This window comes from Pseudophryne corroboree, chromosome 9, assembly GCF_028390025.1.
Source record: "Pseudophryne corroboree isolate aPseCor3 chromosome 9, aPseCor3.hap2, whole genome shotgun sequence".
NCBI classification, from domain to species: domain Eukaryota; kingdom Metazoa; phylum Chordata; class Amphibia; order Anura; family Myobatrachidae; genus Pseudophryne; species Pseudophryne corroboree.
This window is the reverse complement of record NC_086452.1, coordinates 424,762,726-424,779,275: the sequence shown is the minus strand read 5'-3', so window position 1 is coordinate 424,779,275 and position 16,550 is coordinate 424,762,726. Positions and strand designations below refer to the sequence as shown.

The following is a 16,550-nucleotide window of genomic DNA, read 5'->3' as shown; positions in this document are numbered from 1 at the left end:
CCGAAGCATGGCGAGCGAAGCGATCCATGAGGGGACACGGTGCACTAATTGGGGTTCCCCGCCACTTTACGAAGAAAACGACACCAAAAACGTATAAAACAAACAAACCCTCATGTCGACCTAATGCATGTCGACCTAATGACCCATACTCGCCTGTACAGAGGGAAAGCTGAAACCTATATCTGACATACAGATTCCCCTATAGTAGACACAAATATAATAACTGTTTACAGTTCCTTTAATAATTGTGGGAGACGGGTTAAAATCTGCCTACATAGGAGATGACTCTTAAAGAGGTTTCCATCAGTTGACACCACAAACATCTCACCTGGCTTCTTGTCTACGTCCATCAGTTTATTGAACAATGTAGGAATCCAGGTCTTTATCAATAGAGGTCACCATTTAAGCCCCAGGAGCTTTGGGACCGTTGCAGACCTAGATCCTTATTGGCACTGGCGGTAACTGCTGTTGTGTTGTAGCTGAGATTGTATTTGTGTCAGACTGATGTGTAAGACTGATCATTTTGTGGATTCTAATGCGCAGAGTGTCACAAAGCCTGCAGCAAGTGCCTGGGACCCGAGGAAGACCAGTGTGTTCAGTGCAAGAGGGGCTGGATACTACATGACATGAAGTGCATCGGTAAGTAACAAGCGTGGGGACGGGAGTGTGACATTGGAACCCTTGCTTACATGCTAAGGAAAAACAAATTTAGAAAAGAATGATTTTGTTCTTCAACAACAGATGTGGATGAATGTGGCACACTGGATCGCTGCAAGTCCAACCAGTACTGTCTGAACACAGAAGGATCCTATGAATGCAGAGGTTTGTAGCCACGGTCCACATTCACATGTTAAATGTGTGTTCATAGTTTGGGTGTAAGAGGAGGATAGGATCTTTTAGCTCCTCCGTAGAACACATGTCTTGCCTTGCCCTGCCCCTTACAGTTGGCTCCGCCCCTTCACACAGACTGAATCAAACTGGTAGGTCCCCTCCCCCCTCCCCTTTCATTATTGGTAAGGGCAGTGCCCACAGTGGGAATCGATGATTAGTAATTACATAGCATTAATCTGGTTACGGTTTAGGCTTTCATGTAAGAAAATCTGCCTTCTAGTTACAGGGATTAATGACACACATGTAACCGGGAAAAATAAAATCTCTAGGTGGTCTGTCTGAGGGAGGTTCTCCGTGCAGCATAGCCATTTTCCTTTACCAGCCTGACCTTTTTATTCTTCTATGGGTTGTGTCATTCATCATCTTGTGAATCCATGTTGCCTCTGTTATCCAGATTGCGACAAATCCTGCATTGGCTGCATGGGAGCAGGGTCAGTCCGCTGTAAGAAGTGCAACGCTGGCTATTATCGGGATGGCGCCAAATGTCTGGGTGAGTCTCTCTTGTCCGACAGGTGACCAGGTACAAAGCTAGGAACCAAGAATGTACCATAGTTAGTTATTTGTCGTCTCATGGTACATACCTAGAATTGCTATGAATACCCCTTTTCTTTTAGACCACTTTTTATTTAGTTTTACAAATGTACCAGACTAATGGGTGTTGACGAAATGAACAAGAAGAGCAATTGCCAACACTAGTCACAATAACTGTAAAAGGAGACTAGGACGCTGTGACGTACGTTGGCTTTGATTCAGTTAGTGGGCATGATGTGGCGTGACTTGTGGCAGCGCATATGATTCCTGTGTGCGCTTCTATGGGAGCGATGTAAATTTGACAATGTAGGAGCCACTTGATTTGCCGTTATGATGGACACACATTGCACCTGATTGAGGAACATATGACTCATAGGCAAGAAATAACGCTGCTGCTGAGGGGGGAAAAGGAGAGGGGAAGGGGGATTAATCCAGAAGCTGGCCCCAAGGATACAGACGGAAGTGTGGAAAGTGGATCTAGAGTAAAGTAACCGTCAGAAAGTTTTCTACATAATCTGTGTGTCTTGTGCAAAATTATTTCCCCCTATAAGAGGATCTTTGTGTGTCTGAACTAGTCTACTCGCATAGGTATTCATATGTTGTCTATGGGCCTAATACTGATTAATACATAAATCTAGTGGTTTACATACTAATCTGATGTTTCTGTGCATGCGTAGAACAGGTCCTATCACTCGCAAACCCCATTACCACTGCAGCATTTTGGGGGGCAGCAAGTGGGACCGTTCTAAAAAAACGGGCATGTCGCTCCCTGTTTTGTAGGCCTGTCGAGCCCAGAGTCTGCGCCATCGGACGCACACTTCCTGGACCTGGCTGACTGGTTCCAATGCTCAGTCTGGGTAACCTTCAGTTTACACACACACTGACCGAGGGCAACGACCTTCGTGATGATCCTGCGTCTTTCAGTGATCGCAAAAACGCGGCATAGCGCGTATTTTACCCAATATTAAGGCCCTGAATGGGTGGGTCCCCGGGGACACGCTCCACTGGGATTGGCTGGAGGTGTAATGATTGATGTCTCCCTTGTCCCCAGGGACACACCTATTCAGAAAGTGTATATGACGCTTCCCGGGCGCTCTGGCCACAACAGTGACTGTGTGTGTATTTATAACGCGCTGCTGCAGTTCTGATCGGCTGACGCGCTGTTTTAGATATAAACCACATGGGGATGTGGGGGGGGGGGGGGCACGCACCTCTGATGTCCCGCATGCTTCACTAAGCGCAGCAGCAGCGGGGATGTGGTTGGCGAGTATGTTCCAGGCGCACACCGCACAGGAGGATCAGGCAGTGAAGGAGTGAAAGGGCCGCTACACTACCGCACGTCATTGCTAGTGTTCGCATCCCCTAGCAAAGTCCGTCCTTGATTCTCTCTATGTAATCCATCACAAAGCTCTCACTGTACACACTCTCTTACCACCCGTGATTTATGGAGATCAGCGGCAGCCTCTACTTGATTTATTAGGCTGTGCTGTGAACGGAGCTCGGAGGTGGTGGGGGAGGGCTGCAGTGTCCATACAGTTATTACTATGTGCAGCCAGCTCCCAGCATAGGACAGGGCTAGGCACAAGCCAGGGGTGAGGGCTGCTCTGAACGTTCAGCTCATGGAGCCCAAGAGGCTGAGCTGCAGTTTGCACTGCAGGGAGACATGTAATAGCAGCCACTAGCAACAGCAGGTTGGATCCTGCCCCCTCTCTCTCTCCCTGGCCATATTACACCATCTCTAGCCTGCACATCAAGTAGTGGGGGTCTGAGGTGGTGGCTGCAATGTGCAAGTGATCCTCTACCTGGCGCAATGTGTATAACGTGCTCTACCTGGCGCAATGTGTATATCGTGCTCTACCTGGCGCATTGTGTATAACGTGCTCTACCTGGCGCATTGTGTATAACGTGCTCTACCTGTCGCATTGTGTATAATGCGCTCTATCTGGCGCAATGTGTATAACGTGCTTTACCTGGCGCAGTGTGTATAGGAGGTTCTACCTGGTGCAATGTGTATAAGCGGCACTACTGTGTGGTGTAATGTGAATTGGCACTGTTATGTGGTCACGCCCCTTCCCCATGAAGAAACACCCCTATATTTTTGCGGCACGCACTGCCTATAGTCTAGGGCACAGGTTCTCAAACTCGGTCCTCAGGACCCCACACGGTGCATGTTTTGCAGGTCTCACAGAATCACAAGTGACATAATTAGCTCCACCTGTGGACCTTTTAAAATGTGTCAGTGAGTAATTAATACACCTGTGCACTTGCTGGGTTACCTGCAAAACATGCACTGTGTGGGGTCCTGAGGACCGAGTTTGAGAACCACTGGTCTAGGGTCTTGGAGGTGGAGCAGCAATTCACTTTCTGCCAAAGGGCACCAAAATGTCTAGTTACAGCTCTGGTGCAGGGTGTCCTGCATGCTACACAGCCCAGCAGCACTGTCACCCCATCCCCCCACCTTGCAACACTTTTTTGTAGTGTCCAAATAAGATTAAGATTAATAAGAACCTTTAATCCGATGGGACCCAGAAAAGGACCGTTCAGACCCCAATTTTTAAAAGTGAGGGGTCCTTGGGACCCACTTTTTTTGGGGCTCAGCGCGATCACTGGTCTTTGGATGCTGGCAGGAGGCGTCTATTTCCTGCAGAAACCCCGTGCTACATTTGCAGTTCATTTGTGCGGTGCTCAGCCACTTCCCTGTATCTGTGCAAATCAGTATCGTGCCCTTTCCTAGTGAGCTGGCGTGGATTATTATACAGAATTAAATGTGGGCGTAATACTCCTGTAAGCAGCTTGGAATGAACCATTTTTTAAGTTTTAGTTTGAAAATGACATTACAGACACTGCAGTCAGTGTATTGCGATGAGAAGACCACTTTACTAACATTTGGTCAGGGTATGCTAAGTCCTACATAATTATTAGTTATGCATTTTGCAGCTTGCTGTTCTTTTAGAACCAAACAGACCGTCTGCAGTGACAACCAGTGTAGTTTACAGCAATAAAACCAATAATCTCTTGCAGTCTACACAATTGATGTCGAATGCAACATTTGCCGTGTTCTGAATACGCTCCAATATTTTAGCGCAGTTTGATCATCACCCTGTCTCTAGTCATAGACTAAACATTCAACAGAACTTAATACGGAGGTCACAGTAGAACTCGCAGGCGGTACTGCAATGCAATTAAAGTCCTTAACTGTTCAGCCCCATAACCTGTCACAAGGTGGCGCTAGAGAGCCTTAATGAATGCATTTTGCTGAAGAGATAGAACTATGGGGGAGATGTATTAACTAGGGAAGCCAATCCCGGGCCATTTTTTCAATCCCGGTTATCGGGATTGAAAAATGGCCAATCCTGGGATTGGCTTTTAGATAGGTGGCCGCCGCCTCGCCCCACCCTGCCCCGCCCGCCCCGCACATATACCTTACCATATACCGAGGGCGGGCAGGAGGAGATCATCCTTTGATCACTGCTGACGGCGCAGCGTGACCTCTCATGCTGCACTGGGGACCTGGAAGGAGGAAGTCGGGCAGCGTCTGAGCGTCCTGTGGATGCTCAACGCTGATCCCTCAATCCCCGGGATTGTAGCTTCCAATCCCGGGATTGAATCCCGGCCATTTTTGGGCCTAAATCCCGGGATCCCGCCGATCCCGATCCCGGGATTGGCCACGATAGTATTAACCCTTCTAAAGAGTGGAGATGTTGCCAATAGCAACCAATCAATCGGTGTCTACCTACCCTTTTATAGGGGTGGTCTTCTGTATGCCGGCGGTCGGGCTCCCGGCGCTCAGTATACCGGCGCCGGGAGCCCGACAGCCGGCATACCGACACTTATTTTCCCTCGTGGGGGTCCACGACCCCCATAGAGGGAGAATAAAATAGTGTGGCGCGCGTAGCGAGCCCGCAAGGGGCTCATTTGCGCTCGCCACGCTGTCGGTAAGCCGGCGGTCGGGCTCCCGGCGCCGGGATGCTGGTCGCCGGGAGCCCGACCGCCGGCCAGCCGTAGTGAACACCTTTTATAGAATGCACTTGATAAATGCTACCTTGCAGTGGTTTGGTTCTTTACTCTTAAGGGGTGTATTCAATAAGTGTTGAAAGCTGCCTTCTCGTCGGAAAGACGGCAGCTTCCGACAGATTTAGGTCGGAAGGGGTTCCGACCTGTTCCTTAGGAATACAAGTCTTAATACACGCAGTTCGACAGCTTGAGCCGCATGTATTGTCTGAAGCGCGGCAAAACTTGACAGGTTTTAGCCCCGTTCCCAACAATGTCAATCCGACTTTAAGAAGAAGTCGGATTGGCAATGTCGGGAACGGGCCAAACCTGTGTGGTTTGGCTGCGACACTGAATATTTGACCTGTCTGATCCTTTCCGTCGGAAAGGATCTGACAGGTTTTGAATATACCCCTTAGGGGGCTTGAAACCCCCCACCTTTTTATGACCGTAGACTGTAAGATCCCAGATCAGTTTGGTAAGGAGTCATGCTTGCTTGAGCATTAAACATCTGACTACAATAGATTTTATCGTTAAACAATTTATTACGAAGCGTACTAATCCTTATTTAAATTTCAGTTGTTGCTGGAAATGATTGTGCTATTTCTCCCTTTCTATGTTACAGATGTGGATGAGTGCGACAATGAGTTGCCCAGGTGCAAAGGATCCAGGGAGGAGTGTGTAAACACGGAGGGGGGTTACACCTGTGTGTGTGAGAAGGGTTACTCCAAGGTTGACGGAATGTGCAGAGCAGACAACCAAGGTAGTGGCACCTAGTCTTCTCTCTGTACCCCGTTCATTGCTCATCATCCTCTCCCCACTACACTTTATTCCCATAGGTTTTAAGGCAGTACTGAGTATAGAAGGACGTATTTCACTGAAATGCCTGTCTGCACAGATTACGGACTTCTCTCCTTTCATTCCTTTTCCTGTGTGTGATGATGGCTTAGTAGAAGACATGGGGGGAAAAGAGTGATGAAGTTGTCCATAGCACCAATCATGAATAGCTGCTACAGTATGTGCTTCCTGCATTCCCCCCCATGGTTATCTAACGTGGTTGTCCTAAAGGGATTGAATACTTTGTCTTAAGGCTACACTACATCTGCAAATCAATGCTGACTGAGAAATGGTGCCAGGAGTGGGGTTTCTGGGGGAAGGAAATAAGAGGCCCAATCGTAAGCAGCAGTCCCTTGTGATTGGCCCTCCAGCCCCAACCCTCATTTGGCCATCTCTGGGGTTTGTTGACAAAATCTTTCCCATTCGTAGTAGTGCAGCTTTAAGTTTCAGATAATGTTAGACCTGAAGGGAAATGCCAGCTTTTCATATTCTCAAATAGGATTTTTTTATTAAAGGTAGACAATCGTTTTAGGAGGTCTGGCAAGCACCCCTAACAACGGAAAGCAGCAAGATCCATTTCCAGCAATACACACCGCAGGATTAGTACTCATAAGTCAGCCAATAAACTGGCAGCACTGAAACCTTTATATTAGCACAGATGCCAGCAGCCAATTCGTACCTGGAAGTGACCACACATCAGCATGTATTCATACGGAACGCGGTTAACATCCTGGCAGTCGGGATGCCACCGGTCAGGTGACCAATGCTGGAATCCCGGCGCTGGAGTGCTGCCCGCCAGCATCCCTAAGGTAAGTATTGGGGTGCCTGTTAGGGTTAGGCGTTGGAAGGAGAGGGTTAGCCGCAGCGGACACCCCCGGTGTCTTTGCCCTAGCCACCACCCCAGGCAGGTTAAGGTAGGGGACAGGGGAAGGGTAAAATAATTACCACGTTCCCTGCCTGCATTCTGAAGGTCAAGATGCCGGTGTCAGTCATGTGACTGCCGGCATCCTGACCGCCAGTCATATGTATCACACCCGTACATACAGCATAGTCTGGCCCACAAGTTAGGATTTCTGTTTAAGAATTTCTGATATTTCTCTGACGTCCTAGTGGATGCTGGGTACTCCGTAAGGACCATGGGGAATAGACGGGTTCCGCAGGAGACTGGGCACTCTTAAAAGAAAGATTAGGTACTATATCTGGTGTGCACTGGCTCCTCCCTCTATGCCCCTCCTCCAGACCTCAGTTAGAATCTGTGCCCGGCCAGAGCTGGATGCACCTAGTGGGCTCTCCTGAGCTTACTAGAAAAGAAAGTATTTGTTAGGTTTTTTATTTTCAGTGAGATCTGCTGGCTACAGACTCACTGCTACGAGGGACTGAGGGGAGAGAAGCAAACCTACCTGCTTGCAGCTAGCTTGTGCTTCTATGGCTACTGGACACCATTAGCTCCAGAGGGATCGAACACAGGGCCCGACCTCGATCGTCCGTTCCCGGAGCCGCGCCGTCGTCCCCCTTGCAGAGCCAGAAGACGGAAGAACCAGGAGAAAATCGGCGGCTGAAGACTCCGGTCTTCAATAAGGTAGCGCACAGCACTGCAGCTGTGCGCCATTGCTCCCACATCACACGCTCCGGTCACTGGTGGGTGCAGGGCGCTGGGGGGGGGGGGCGCCCTGGGCTGCAATAAGTATACCTTTTGGCAAATGTGCACATAATACAGTTATAAACTGTATATGTGCCTAATCCCCCGCCATTAACATTATTAAAAAACCGGGAGAAGCCCGCCGCGGAGGGGGCGGGGCTATCTCCCTCAGCACACCGGCGCCATTTTCTCTTCACAGCTCCGCTGGAAGGACGCTCCCCAGGCTCTCCCCTGCAGTATACACTACAAGAAGGGTAAAAAAGAGAGGGGGGCACATAAATTTAGGCGCAAAAGGTGATATAAGCAGCTATTGGGGGAAAATTCACTTTGTGTTAGTGTAAATCCCTCTGTTATATAGCGCTCTCGTGTGTGCTGGCATACTCTCTCTCTGTCTCCCCAAAGGACTTTGTGGGGTCCTGTCCTCAGTCAGAGCATTCCCTGTGTGTGTGCGGTGTGTCGGTACGGCTGTGTCGACATGTTTGATGAGGACGCTTACGTGGAGGCGGAGCAAGAGCCGATAAGTGTGATGTCGCCCCCTGCGGGGCCAACACCAGAGTGGATGGATATGTGGAAGGTATTAACCGACAGTGTCAACTCCTTGCATAAAAGGTTCGATGACGTAACAGCTTTGGGACAGCCGGCATCTCAGCCCGCGCCTGCCCAGGCGTCTCAGAGGCCATCAGGGGCTCAAAAACGCCCGCTACCTCAGATGGCAGACACAGATGTCGACACGGAGTCTGACTCCAGTGTAGACGAGGATGAGACAAATGTACAGTCCACAAGGGCCATCCGATGCATGATTACGGCAATGAAAAATGTGTTGCACATTTCTGACATTAACCCGGTTACCACTAAAAAGGGTATTATGTTTGGGGAGAAAAAGCAGCCAGTGACTTTTCCCCCATCTGATGAGTTAAATGAATTGTGTGAAGAAGCGTGGTGTTCCCCAGATAAGAAATTAGTGATTTCTAAGAGGTTACTAATGGCGTACCCTTTCCCGCCAACGGACAGGTTACGTTGGGAAACATCCCCTAGGGTGGACAAGGCGCTCACACGCTTATCAAAAAAGGTGGCACTGCCGTCTCAGGATACGGCCGCCTTAAAGGAGCCTGCAGATAGAAAGCAGGAGGCTATCCTGAAGTCTGTGTATACACACTCAGGTACTATACTGAGACCTGCAATTGCTTCAGCATGGATGTGTAGTGCTGCAGCTGCTTGGTCTGATACCCTGTCAGATAACATTGATTCCCTTGACAGGGATACTATTTTGCTAACCATAGAGCATATTAAAGACGTCGTCTTATATATGAGGGATGCACAGAGGGACATTTGCCGGCTGGCATCTAGAATTAATGCAATGTCCATTTCTGCCATGAGAGTATTATGGACTCGGCAGTGGACAGGTGATGCTGATTCTAAAAGGCACATGGAGGTTTTGCCTTATAAGGGTGAGGAATTGTTTGGGGACGGTCTCTCGGACCTCGTATCCACAGCAACAGCTGGGAAGTCGACTTTTTTACCTCAGGTTCCCTCACAGCCTAAGAAAGCACCGTATTACCAAGTACAGTCCTTTCGGCCTCAGAAATGCAAGCGGGTCAGAGGCGCGTCCTTTCTGCCCAGAGGCAGGGGTAGAGGGAAAAAGCTGCACCAGACAGCCAGTTCCCAGGAACAAAAATCCTCCCCTGCTTCCACTAAGTCCACCGCATGACGCTGGGGCTCCACAGGTGGAGCCAGGTGCGGTGGGCGCGCGTCTCCGGAACTTCAGCGACCAGTGGGTTCGCTCACAGGTGGATCTCTGGGTTCTACAAGTGGTATCTCAGGGATACAAGCTGGAGTTCGAGGCGTCTCCCCCTCGCCGTTACCTCAAATCAGCCTTGCCAGCTGCTCCCAAGGAAAGGGAGGTAGTACTGGCAGCAATTCACAAGCTGTACCTTCAGCAGGTGATAATCAAAGTTCCCCTCCTTCAACAGGGACGGGGTTACTATTCCACAATGTTTGTGGTACCGAAACCAGACGGTTCGGTGAGACCCATTCTAAATTTGAAATCCTTGAACACTTATATAAGGAAGTTCAAGTTCAAAATGGAATCGCTCAGGGCGGTTATTGCAAGCCTGGAAGAGGGGGATTTTATGGTGTCACTGGACATCAAGGATGCTTACCTACATGTCCCCATTTACCCACCTCACCAGGAGTACCTCAGGTTTGTGGTACAGGACTGTCATTACCAATTCCAGACGTTGCCGTTTGGTCTGTCCACGGCACCAAGGGTATTTACCAAGGTAATGGCCGAAATGATGATACTCCTTCGAAAGAAGGGAGTTATAATTATCCCGTACTTGGACGATCTCCTTATAAAGGCAAGGTCCAAGGAGCAGTTGTTAGTCGGAGTAGCACTATCTCGGGAAGTACTACAACAGCACGGCTGGATTCTGAATATCCCAAAGTCGCAGCTGATTCCTACGACGTGTCTGCTGTTCTTGGGCATGATTCTGGACACAGAACAGAAGAAGGTGTTTCTCCCGGAGGAGAAGTCCCAGGAATTGTCATCTCTGGTCAGGGACCTCCTGAAACCAAAACAGGTGTCTGTGCATCACTGCACGCGAGTCCTGGGAAAGATGGTAGCTTCTTACGAAGCAATTCCCTTCGGCAGGTTCCATGCAAGGATCTTTCAGTTGGATCTGTTAGACAAGTGGTCCAGATCGCATCTTCAGATGCATCGGTTGATCACCCTGTCCCCGAGGGCCAGGGTGTCTCTGCTGTGGTGGCTGCAGAGTGCTCATCTTCTCGAGGGCCGCAGATTCGGCATTCAGGACTGGGTCCTGGTGACCACGGATGCAAGCTTCCGAGGTTGGGGGGCAGTCACTCAGGGAAGAAACTTCCAAGGACAGTGGTCGAGTCAGGAGACTTCCCTATACATAAATATTCTGGAACTGATTCAGTCAGACAACATCACGGCGGTCGCCCATGTAAACCGACAGGGCGGCACAAGAAGCAGGATGGCGATGGCAGAAGCCACAAGGATTCTTCGATAGGCGGAGAATCACGTGCTAGCACTGTCAGCGTTGTTCATTCCGGGAGTGGACAACTGGGAAGCAGACTTCCTCAGCAGGCACGACCTCCACCCGGGAGAGTGGGGACTTCATCCAGAAGTCTTCAAGCTGATTGTAAATAGTTGGGAAAGGCCACAGGTGGACATGATGGCGTCCCGCCTCAACAAAAAGCTAAAAAGATATTGCGCCAGGTCAAGGGACCCTCAGGCGATAGCTGTGGACGCTCTAGTGACACCGTGGGTGTACCAGTCGGTTTATGTGTTCCCTCCTCTTCCTCTCATACCAAAGGTACTGAGGATAATAAGAAAGAGAGGAGTAAGAACTATACTCATCGTTCCGGATTGGCCAAGAAGAACTTGGTACCCGGAACTACAAGAAATGATCTCAGAGGACCCTTGGCCTCTGCCGCTCCGACAGGACCTGCCACAGCAGGGGCCCTGTCTGTTCCAAGACTTGCCGCGGCTGCGTTTGACGGCATGGCGGTTGAACGCCGGATCCTAATGGAAAAGGGCATTCCAGATGAAGTCATTCCTACGCTGATAAAAGCTAGGAAGGATGTGACAGCAAAACATTATCACCACATATGGCGAAAATATGTTGCTTGGTGTGAGGCCAGGAAGGCCCCAACAGAGGAATTTCAGCTGGGTCGATTTCTGCACTTCCTACAGTCAGGAGTGACTATGGGCCTAAAATTGGGATCCATTAAAGTCCAGATTTCGGCCCTGTCTATTTTCTTTCAAAAAGAACTGGCTTCACTGCCTGAAGTTCAGACGTTTGTTCAGGGAGTGCTGCATATTCAGCCCCCTTTTGTGCCTCCAGTGGCACCTTGGGATCTCAACGTTGTGTTGGATTTCCTAAAATCACATTGGTTTGAGCCACTTCAGACCGTGGAGTTGAAGTATCTCACGTGGAAGGTAGTCATGCTGTTGGCCTCAGCTAGGCGTGTGTCAGAATTGGCGGCTTTGTCCTGTAAAAGCCCATATCTGATTTTCCATATGGACAGGGCAGAATTGAGGACTCGTCCCCAATTTCTCCCAAAAGTGGTATCAGCGTTTCATTTGAACCAACCTATTGTGGTGCCTGCGGCTACTCGGGACTTGGAGGATTCCACTTTGCTGGACGTAGTCCGGGCCCTGAAAATCTATGTTTCCAGGACGGCAGAAAAGTCAGAAAAACTGACTCGCTGTTTATCCTGCATGCACCCAACAAGCTGGGTGCTCCTGCTTCAAAGCAGACTATTGCTCGCTGGATCTGTAGCACGATTCAACTTGCACATTCTGCGGCTGGACTGCCGCATCCTAAATCAGTAAAAGCCCATTCCACGAGGAAGGTGGGCTCTTCTTGGGCGGCTGCCCGAGGGGTCTCGGCTTTACAACTTTGCCGAGCTGCTACTTGGTCGGGATCAAACACTTTTGCAAAATTCTACAAGTTTGATACCCTGGCTGAGGAGGACCTTGCCTTTGCTCATTCGGTGCTGCAGAGTCATCCGCACTCTCCCGCCCGTTTGGGAGCTTTGGTATAATCCCCATGGTCCTTACGGAGTACCCAGCATCCACTAGGACGTCAGAGAAAATAAGAATTGACTCACCGGTAATTCTATTTCTCGTAGTCCGTAGTGGATGCTGGGAGCCCGTCCCAAGTGCGGACTTTCTGCAATACATGTATATAGTTATTGCTTAACTATAGGGTTATTGTTATGAGCCATATGTTGAATGAGGCTCAATTGTTGTTCATACTGTTAACTGGGTATAGTAATCACGAGTTATACGGTGTGATTGGTGTGGCTGGTATGAGTCTTACCCTGGATTCCAAATCCTTTCCTAATAATGTCAGCTCTTCCGGGCACAGTTTCCCTAACTGAGGTCTGGAGGAGGGGCATAGAGGGAGGAGCCAGTGCACACCAGATATAGTACCTAATCTTTCTTTTAAGAGTGCCCAGTCTCCTGCGGAGCCCGTCTATTCCCCATGGTCCTTACGGAGTACCCAGCATCCACTACGGACTACGAGAAATAGAATTACCGGTGAGTAAATTCTTATTTTTTCTTCTGTCATAGATGATGCAGATAAAGGTCTCTTTGATGACATCACAGACGACGAGGTAGTGGTTTTGCAGCAGATGTTCTTCGGCGTGGTGATCTGTGCTTTGGCCACACTAGCGGCTAAAGGAGACATGGTTTTCACCGCCATCTTCATTGGCGCCGTAGCTGCCATGGCCGGATACTGGTTCTCGGAGAAAAGTGACAGAGTCCTAGATGGCTTCTTGAAAGGTAGATAACTTCTCAGTGACCTGGACATGGATATGTGACGGAAGGTAATGTGTGCGGAGCTCCACTCAAGCAGGCACCAAAGAGCTCATGTCCTGCTTTGAAGCAGAGAATGGTGAGTAGCGTCCTTAAACTAGGCACTAATAAGCAACCACCCCAGGTAACGCCCTTGTATTTATTTTAAAAAGACACAAGCACAAATGGCAGCAGCATCGTACTGGAGACCACTAAACAACAATATATTTGTTGTACCTATTTTATGAACAACAATTTACTTGTGTTTACTTGGATTTTCTTTATCTGGAAAATACATAACGGAACAATTTTGGCAAAGGATAGAAAGTCGCTTTCCTCTATCTCCCTACCGTGGATGAAAAGACCATGGATGTAAGCTTCTGACTACCAAGTTCTTCATGCAGTCTACATGTTTATCTTCCCGGCTCTGTATTCGGAGATAAGACATCACGTGCCTCTGTTCTGTATGCGCAATGCACCCCCGGACAGCACCGTACACAACTGGTTGGGTATTCCTATGATTTATTGGGGCACTAGGCTGGTTTATGGACTTTGCTTTTGACAGTTCTGCAGAAGGACAGACTGAAATGGATTTGCACAGGAAGAATATTGAACAGTCTGAGATTTGGATGGCTTGTGCCCTGTAGGTGTCTTGTCATGAACCGAAAGAATGTCAACTTGAATATACGACACATGTTGGCGAACTGACTTGCATTTAACGTTTTATCTGCTTCACCTGCGCCTCATACTAGGGTGGGCTGTAGGGTGACTACTGTTGCTGTATAATGCTCGTTTTATTGTGACGTGTTGCACTGTCTCTTGGCAAGGAGGAGCTTATGTGGTGTGATCACTTACCTAACTTAGGCCAAGCCTAATCTGCAGTCAGTGTAGGGAAACGTCTACTTTCATATCCCCATCTGAGGACTAGCGCTTGTGTTGCAATGCATGGAAGTTCCAACTATTTACATGTATTTCCAAAAAGATGGACTACAACTACTGCATCCTCGGTGGGTATAAGCCGTCTTTCCAAACTACTTGGAAAGAAATGTAGATTCATAAGCTGTTCCCTTAAATATGATTTGTGCCTAATACGTAAAGCAGCAATCTTTTCTTTTTATGTAAAATTATAATTTTGTTCATTTAAAAAATCTCTCCAGAGTACAGACCAGTATGGCTGAAGATCAAGTTTAATTCAAAGCCTCTCAGCTCACCTAGGGGTCTATATACTAAGTCTTGGAGAGATAGAAAGTGGACGGTGATCAAGTACCAGTACCAATCGGCTCCTAACTGCTATATTACAGGCTGCGTTTGAAAAAGGACAGTTGGGATCTAATTGGCTGATACTTAATCTCCGTCCACGTTATCTCTCTCTATGACTTAGTAAATAGAACCCTAAATCACGCGCCTGGGGTTATCATGCTAGTCGCATGATTCTTGCTGGAAACCCTGCAGAAGTAGCAGTCATTAATAGTACTTTCTGAGGAGGGGGAGAGGATTGCCGCTTTAAAGAAAGTGTATTTGTTTGCTTACTAATGTGGCTGTACATTAAGGGTTACAATTGGAAGTGTGCTGGTGAGTAATATCTATTCCGCACTTTCTAACAGGGTGTTCAGGTTATAAACTTGCAACCAATCGGCTATTATGTTTCGTGCAGGTTAGACACTGAATGTAAATGTAATTGGTTGCTAGGATTTAGTGCACCTGAATCCAACCTAAAGAGGTTCTGGCTCTTAGGGGGAGAAATGTCAGACCATCTAAAGCAGGCCTGGTCAACCTGTGGCTCTCCAGCTGTTGTGAAACTGCAAGTCCCAGCATGCCTTGCCACAGTTTTGCTATTAGGGAATGCTAAAACTGTGGCAGTGCATGCTGGGATGTGTAATGTCACAACAGCTGGAGAGCCACAGGTTGGCCAGGCCTGTAAAAGAGGTCAAGAGCCCGTAGCAACTTCTGCACCTGTCCTGTTTAGAAGGCTTGAAACCTCTCCCCCTTAGTCTATTATTGGGGGAGGATATTGCTAGTCCTCCAGAGCCGGGAATGTACGGTTTAGTGGTGTTTGCTTCAGGTATATACAGTAGATCCCAGATAGTCTCAGGGTGTCTGACGCTGTACTAGCCTGGGAGCTGCCACTCAGATTTGCACTACACATTTAGACGTGTCTTTTTAGTTTGTCACATGAAAGCATGTTGTGCATAATTTAATATGGATTCTTGTTATTACTGTCTGTTTTTCATATTGCAAATGCCATAAACAATATCCGATTGCTGCACAGTCGCTCCTGTGTTCTGGTTCTGCAGCTTCCTGCTTACACACAGTTGATATGGTGCGCAGGTCAGACCTATATTCAATGAAGCCTATGTATCAATCACAAGGCACAGGAAGATCGGTGAGCAGCAGTAATTGGAGCAAAGCGTCACTTATTCAGAAATATCAAAATTAAGTTGAGCATAAGCTAAGAAAAAAAAACAATAAAATAAGACTTTATAAGCTGGAAATGTTCCCCAATTTATCGCTTCTAAATTAAACCAACAAAAAACATGTTTTAAATCTTAAATTCACCCTTTTGCACAAAAAGAAGAATGGAAATTAGTTTTAATGTTTTCTGGTATTCCTCAAACCTGGGTGTACCAGAGAGGTGCTCTCGGTAACGGGAAGTGAGCAACTTGTGCTCAAGTCTTTGTTTTATCTCACTGTTTGTTTAGAACTGCTGTGTTTTGTCTCTATTTATTCATCTCAGAATAATAAACATGTTCAAACCTTTTAAACTTGAACTGTATTCCTATTTTTTTTATTAGATGTTATCTTCTGTATGTCAGTCTACTTTCCGTTACTTTTGCTTAGTGCGTTTTTTTTTTTTTTTTTATTACTTCTGTTTATCTGCAGATATAAAAGGAGATAAAAAATAAAGACGCTGTTATGCAAAACCCTTTATATGTCGCACAATCTAAGTTCACTACTTTACTACCCAACAGCAAAGTTAGGGGTCTATGTACGACGTCTTGGAGAGAGAGAAAGTGGACAGAGATAAAGTACCAACCAATCAGCTCCTAACTGTCATTTTTTTCAAACACAGCTTGTAACATTGCAGTTAGGAGCTGATTGGTTGGTACTTTATCTCTGTCCACTTTCTCTCTCCAAGGCTTAGTACATAGGTGTCTATGTGCCATAACTATTGTCAATCCGGTTCAAACAGTGCCAGAGCAGGTGTATGGGAACACAGCCGTGAAGGCATTTGCGTACATCTCTGAATTGCTCAATATAATCATTGTAATGTTGAGCAATCTGCACAATAGATACTTATTACATTATTCCAAGGTTTCCTAAATTCTTCCCTCA

At 47.8% G+C, this 16,550-nt stretch overlaps 1 protein-coding gene across 1 annotated transcript in view; it reads left to right on the top strand.

Moving 5' to 3' along the window:
* Positions 1-15,985, top strand: part of CRELD1 (cysteine rich with EGF like domains 1) — a 63,097-nt gene extending 47,112 nt beyond the window's left edge. The window contains exons 7-11 of the mRNA XM_063940947.1: positions 544-639; positions 742-822; positions 1,286-1,381; positions 6,038-6,175; positions 12,993-15,985. Coding sequence (XP_063797017.1) covers positions 544-639; positions 742-822; positions 1,286-1,381; positions 6,038-6,175; positions 12,993-13,213 — 632 coding nt within the window. The 3' untranslated portion in view covers positions 13,214-15,985. The remainder of the gene's footprint in view (positions 1-543; positions 640-741; positions 823-1,285; positions 1,382-6,037; positions 6,176-12,992) is intronic.
* Positions 15,986-16,550: the final 565 nt, after the last annotated feature.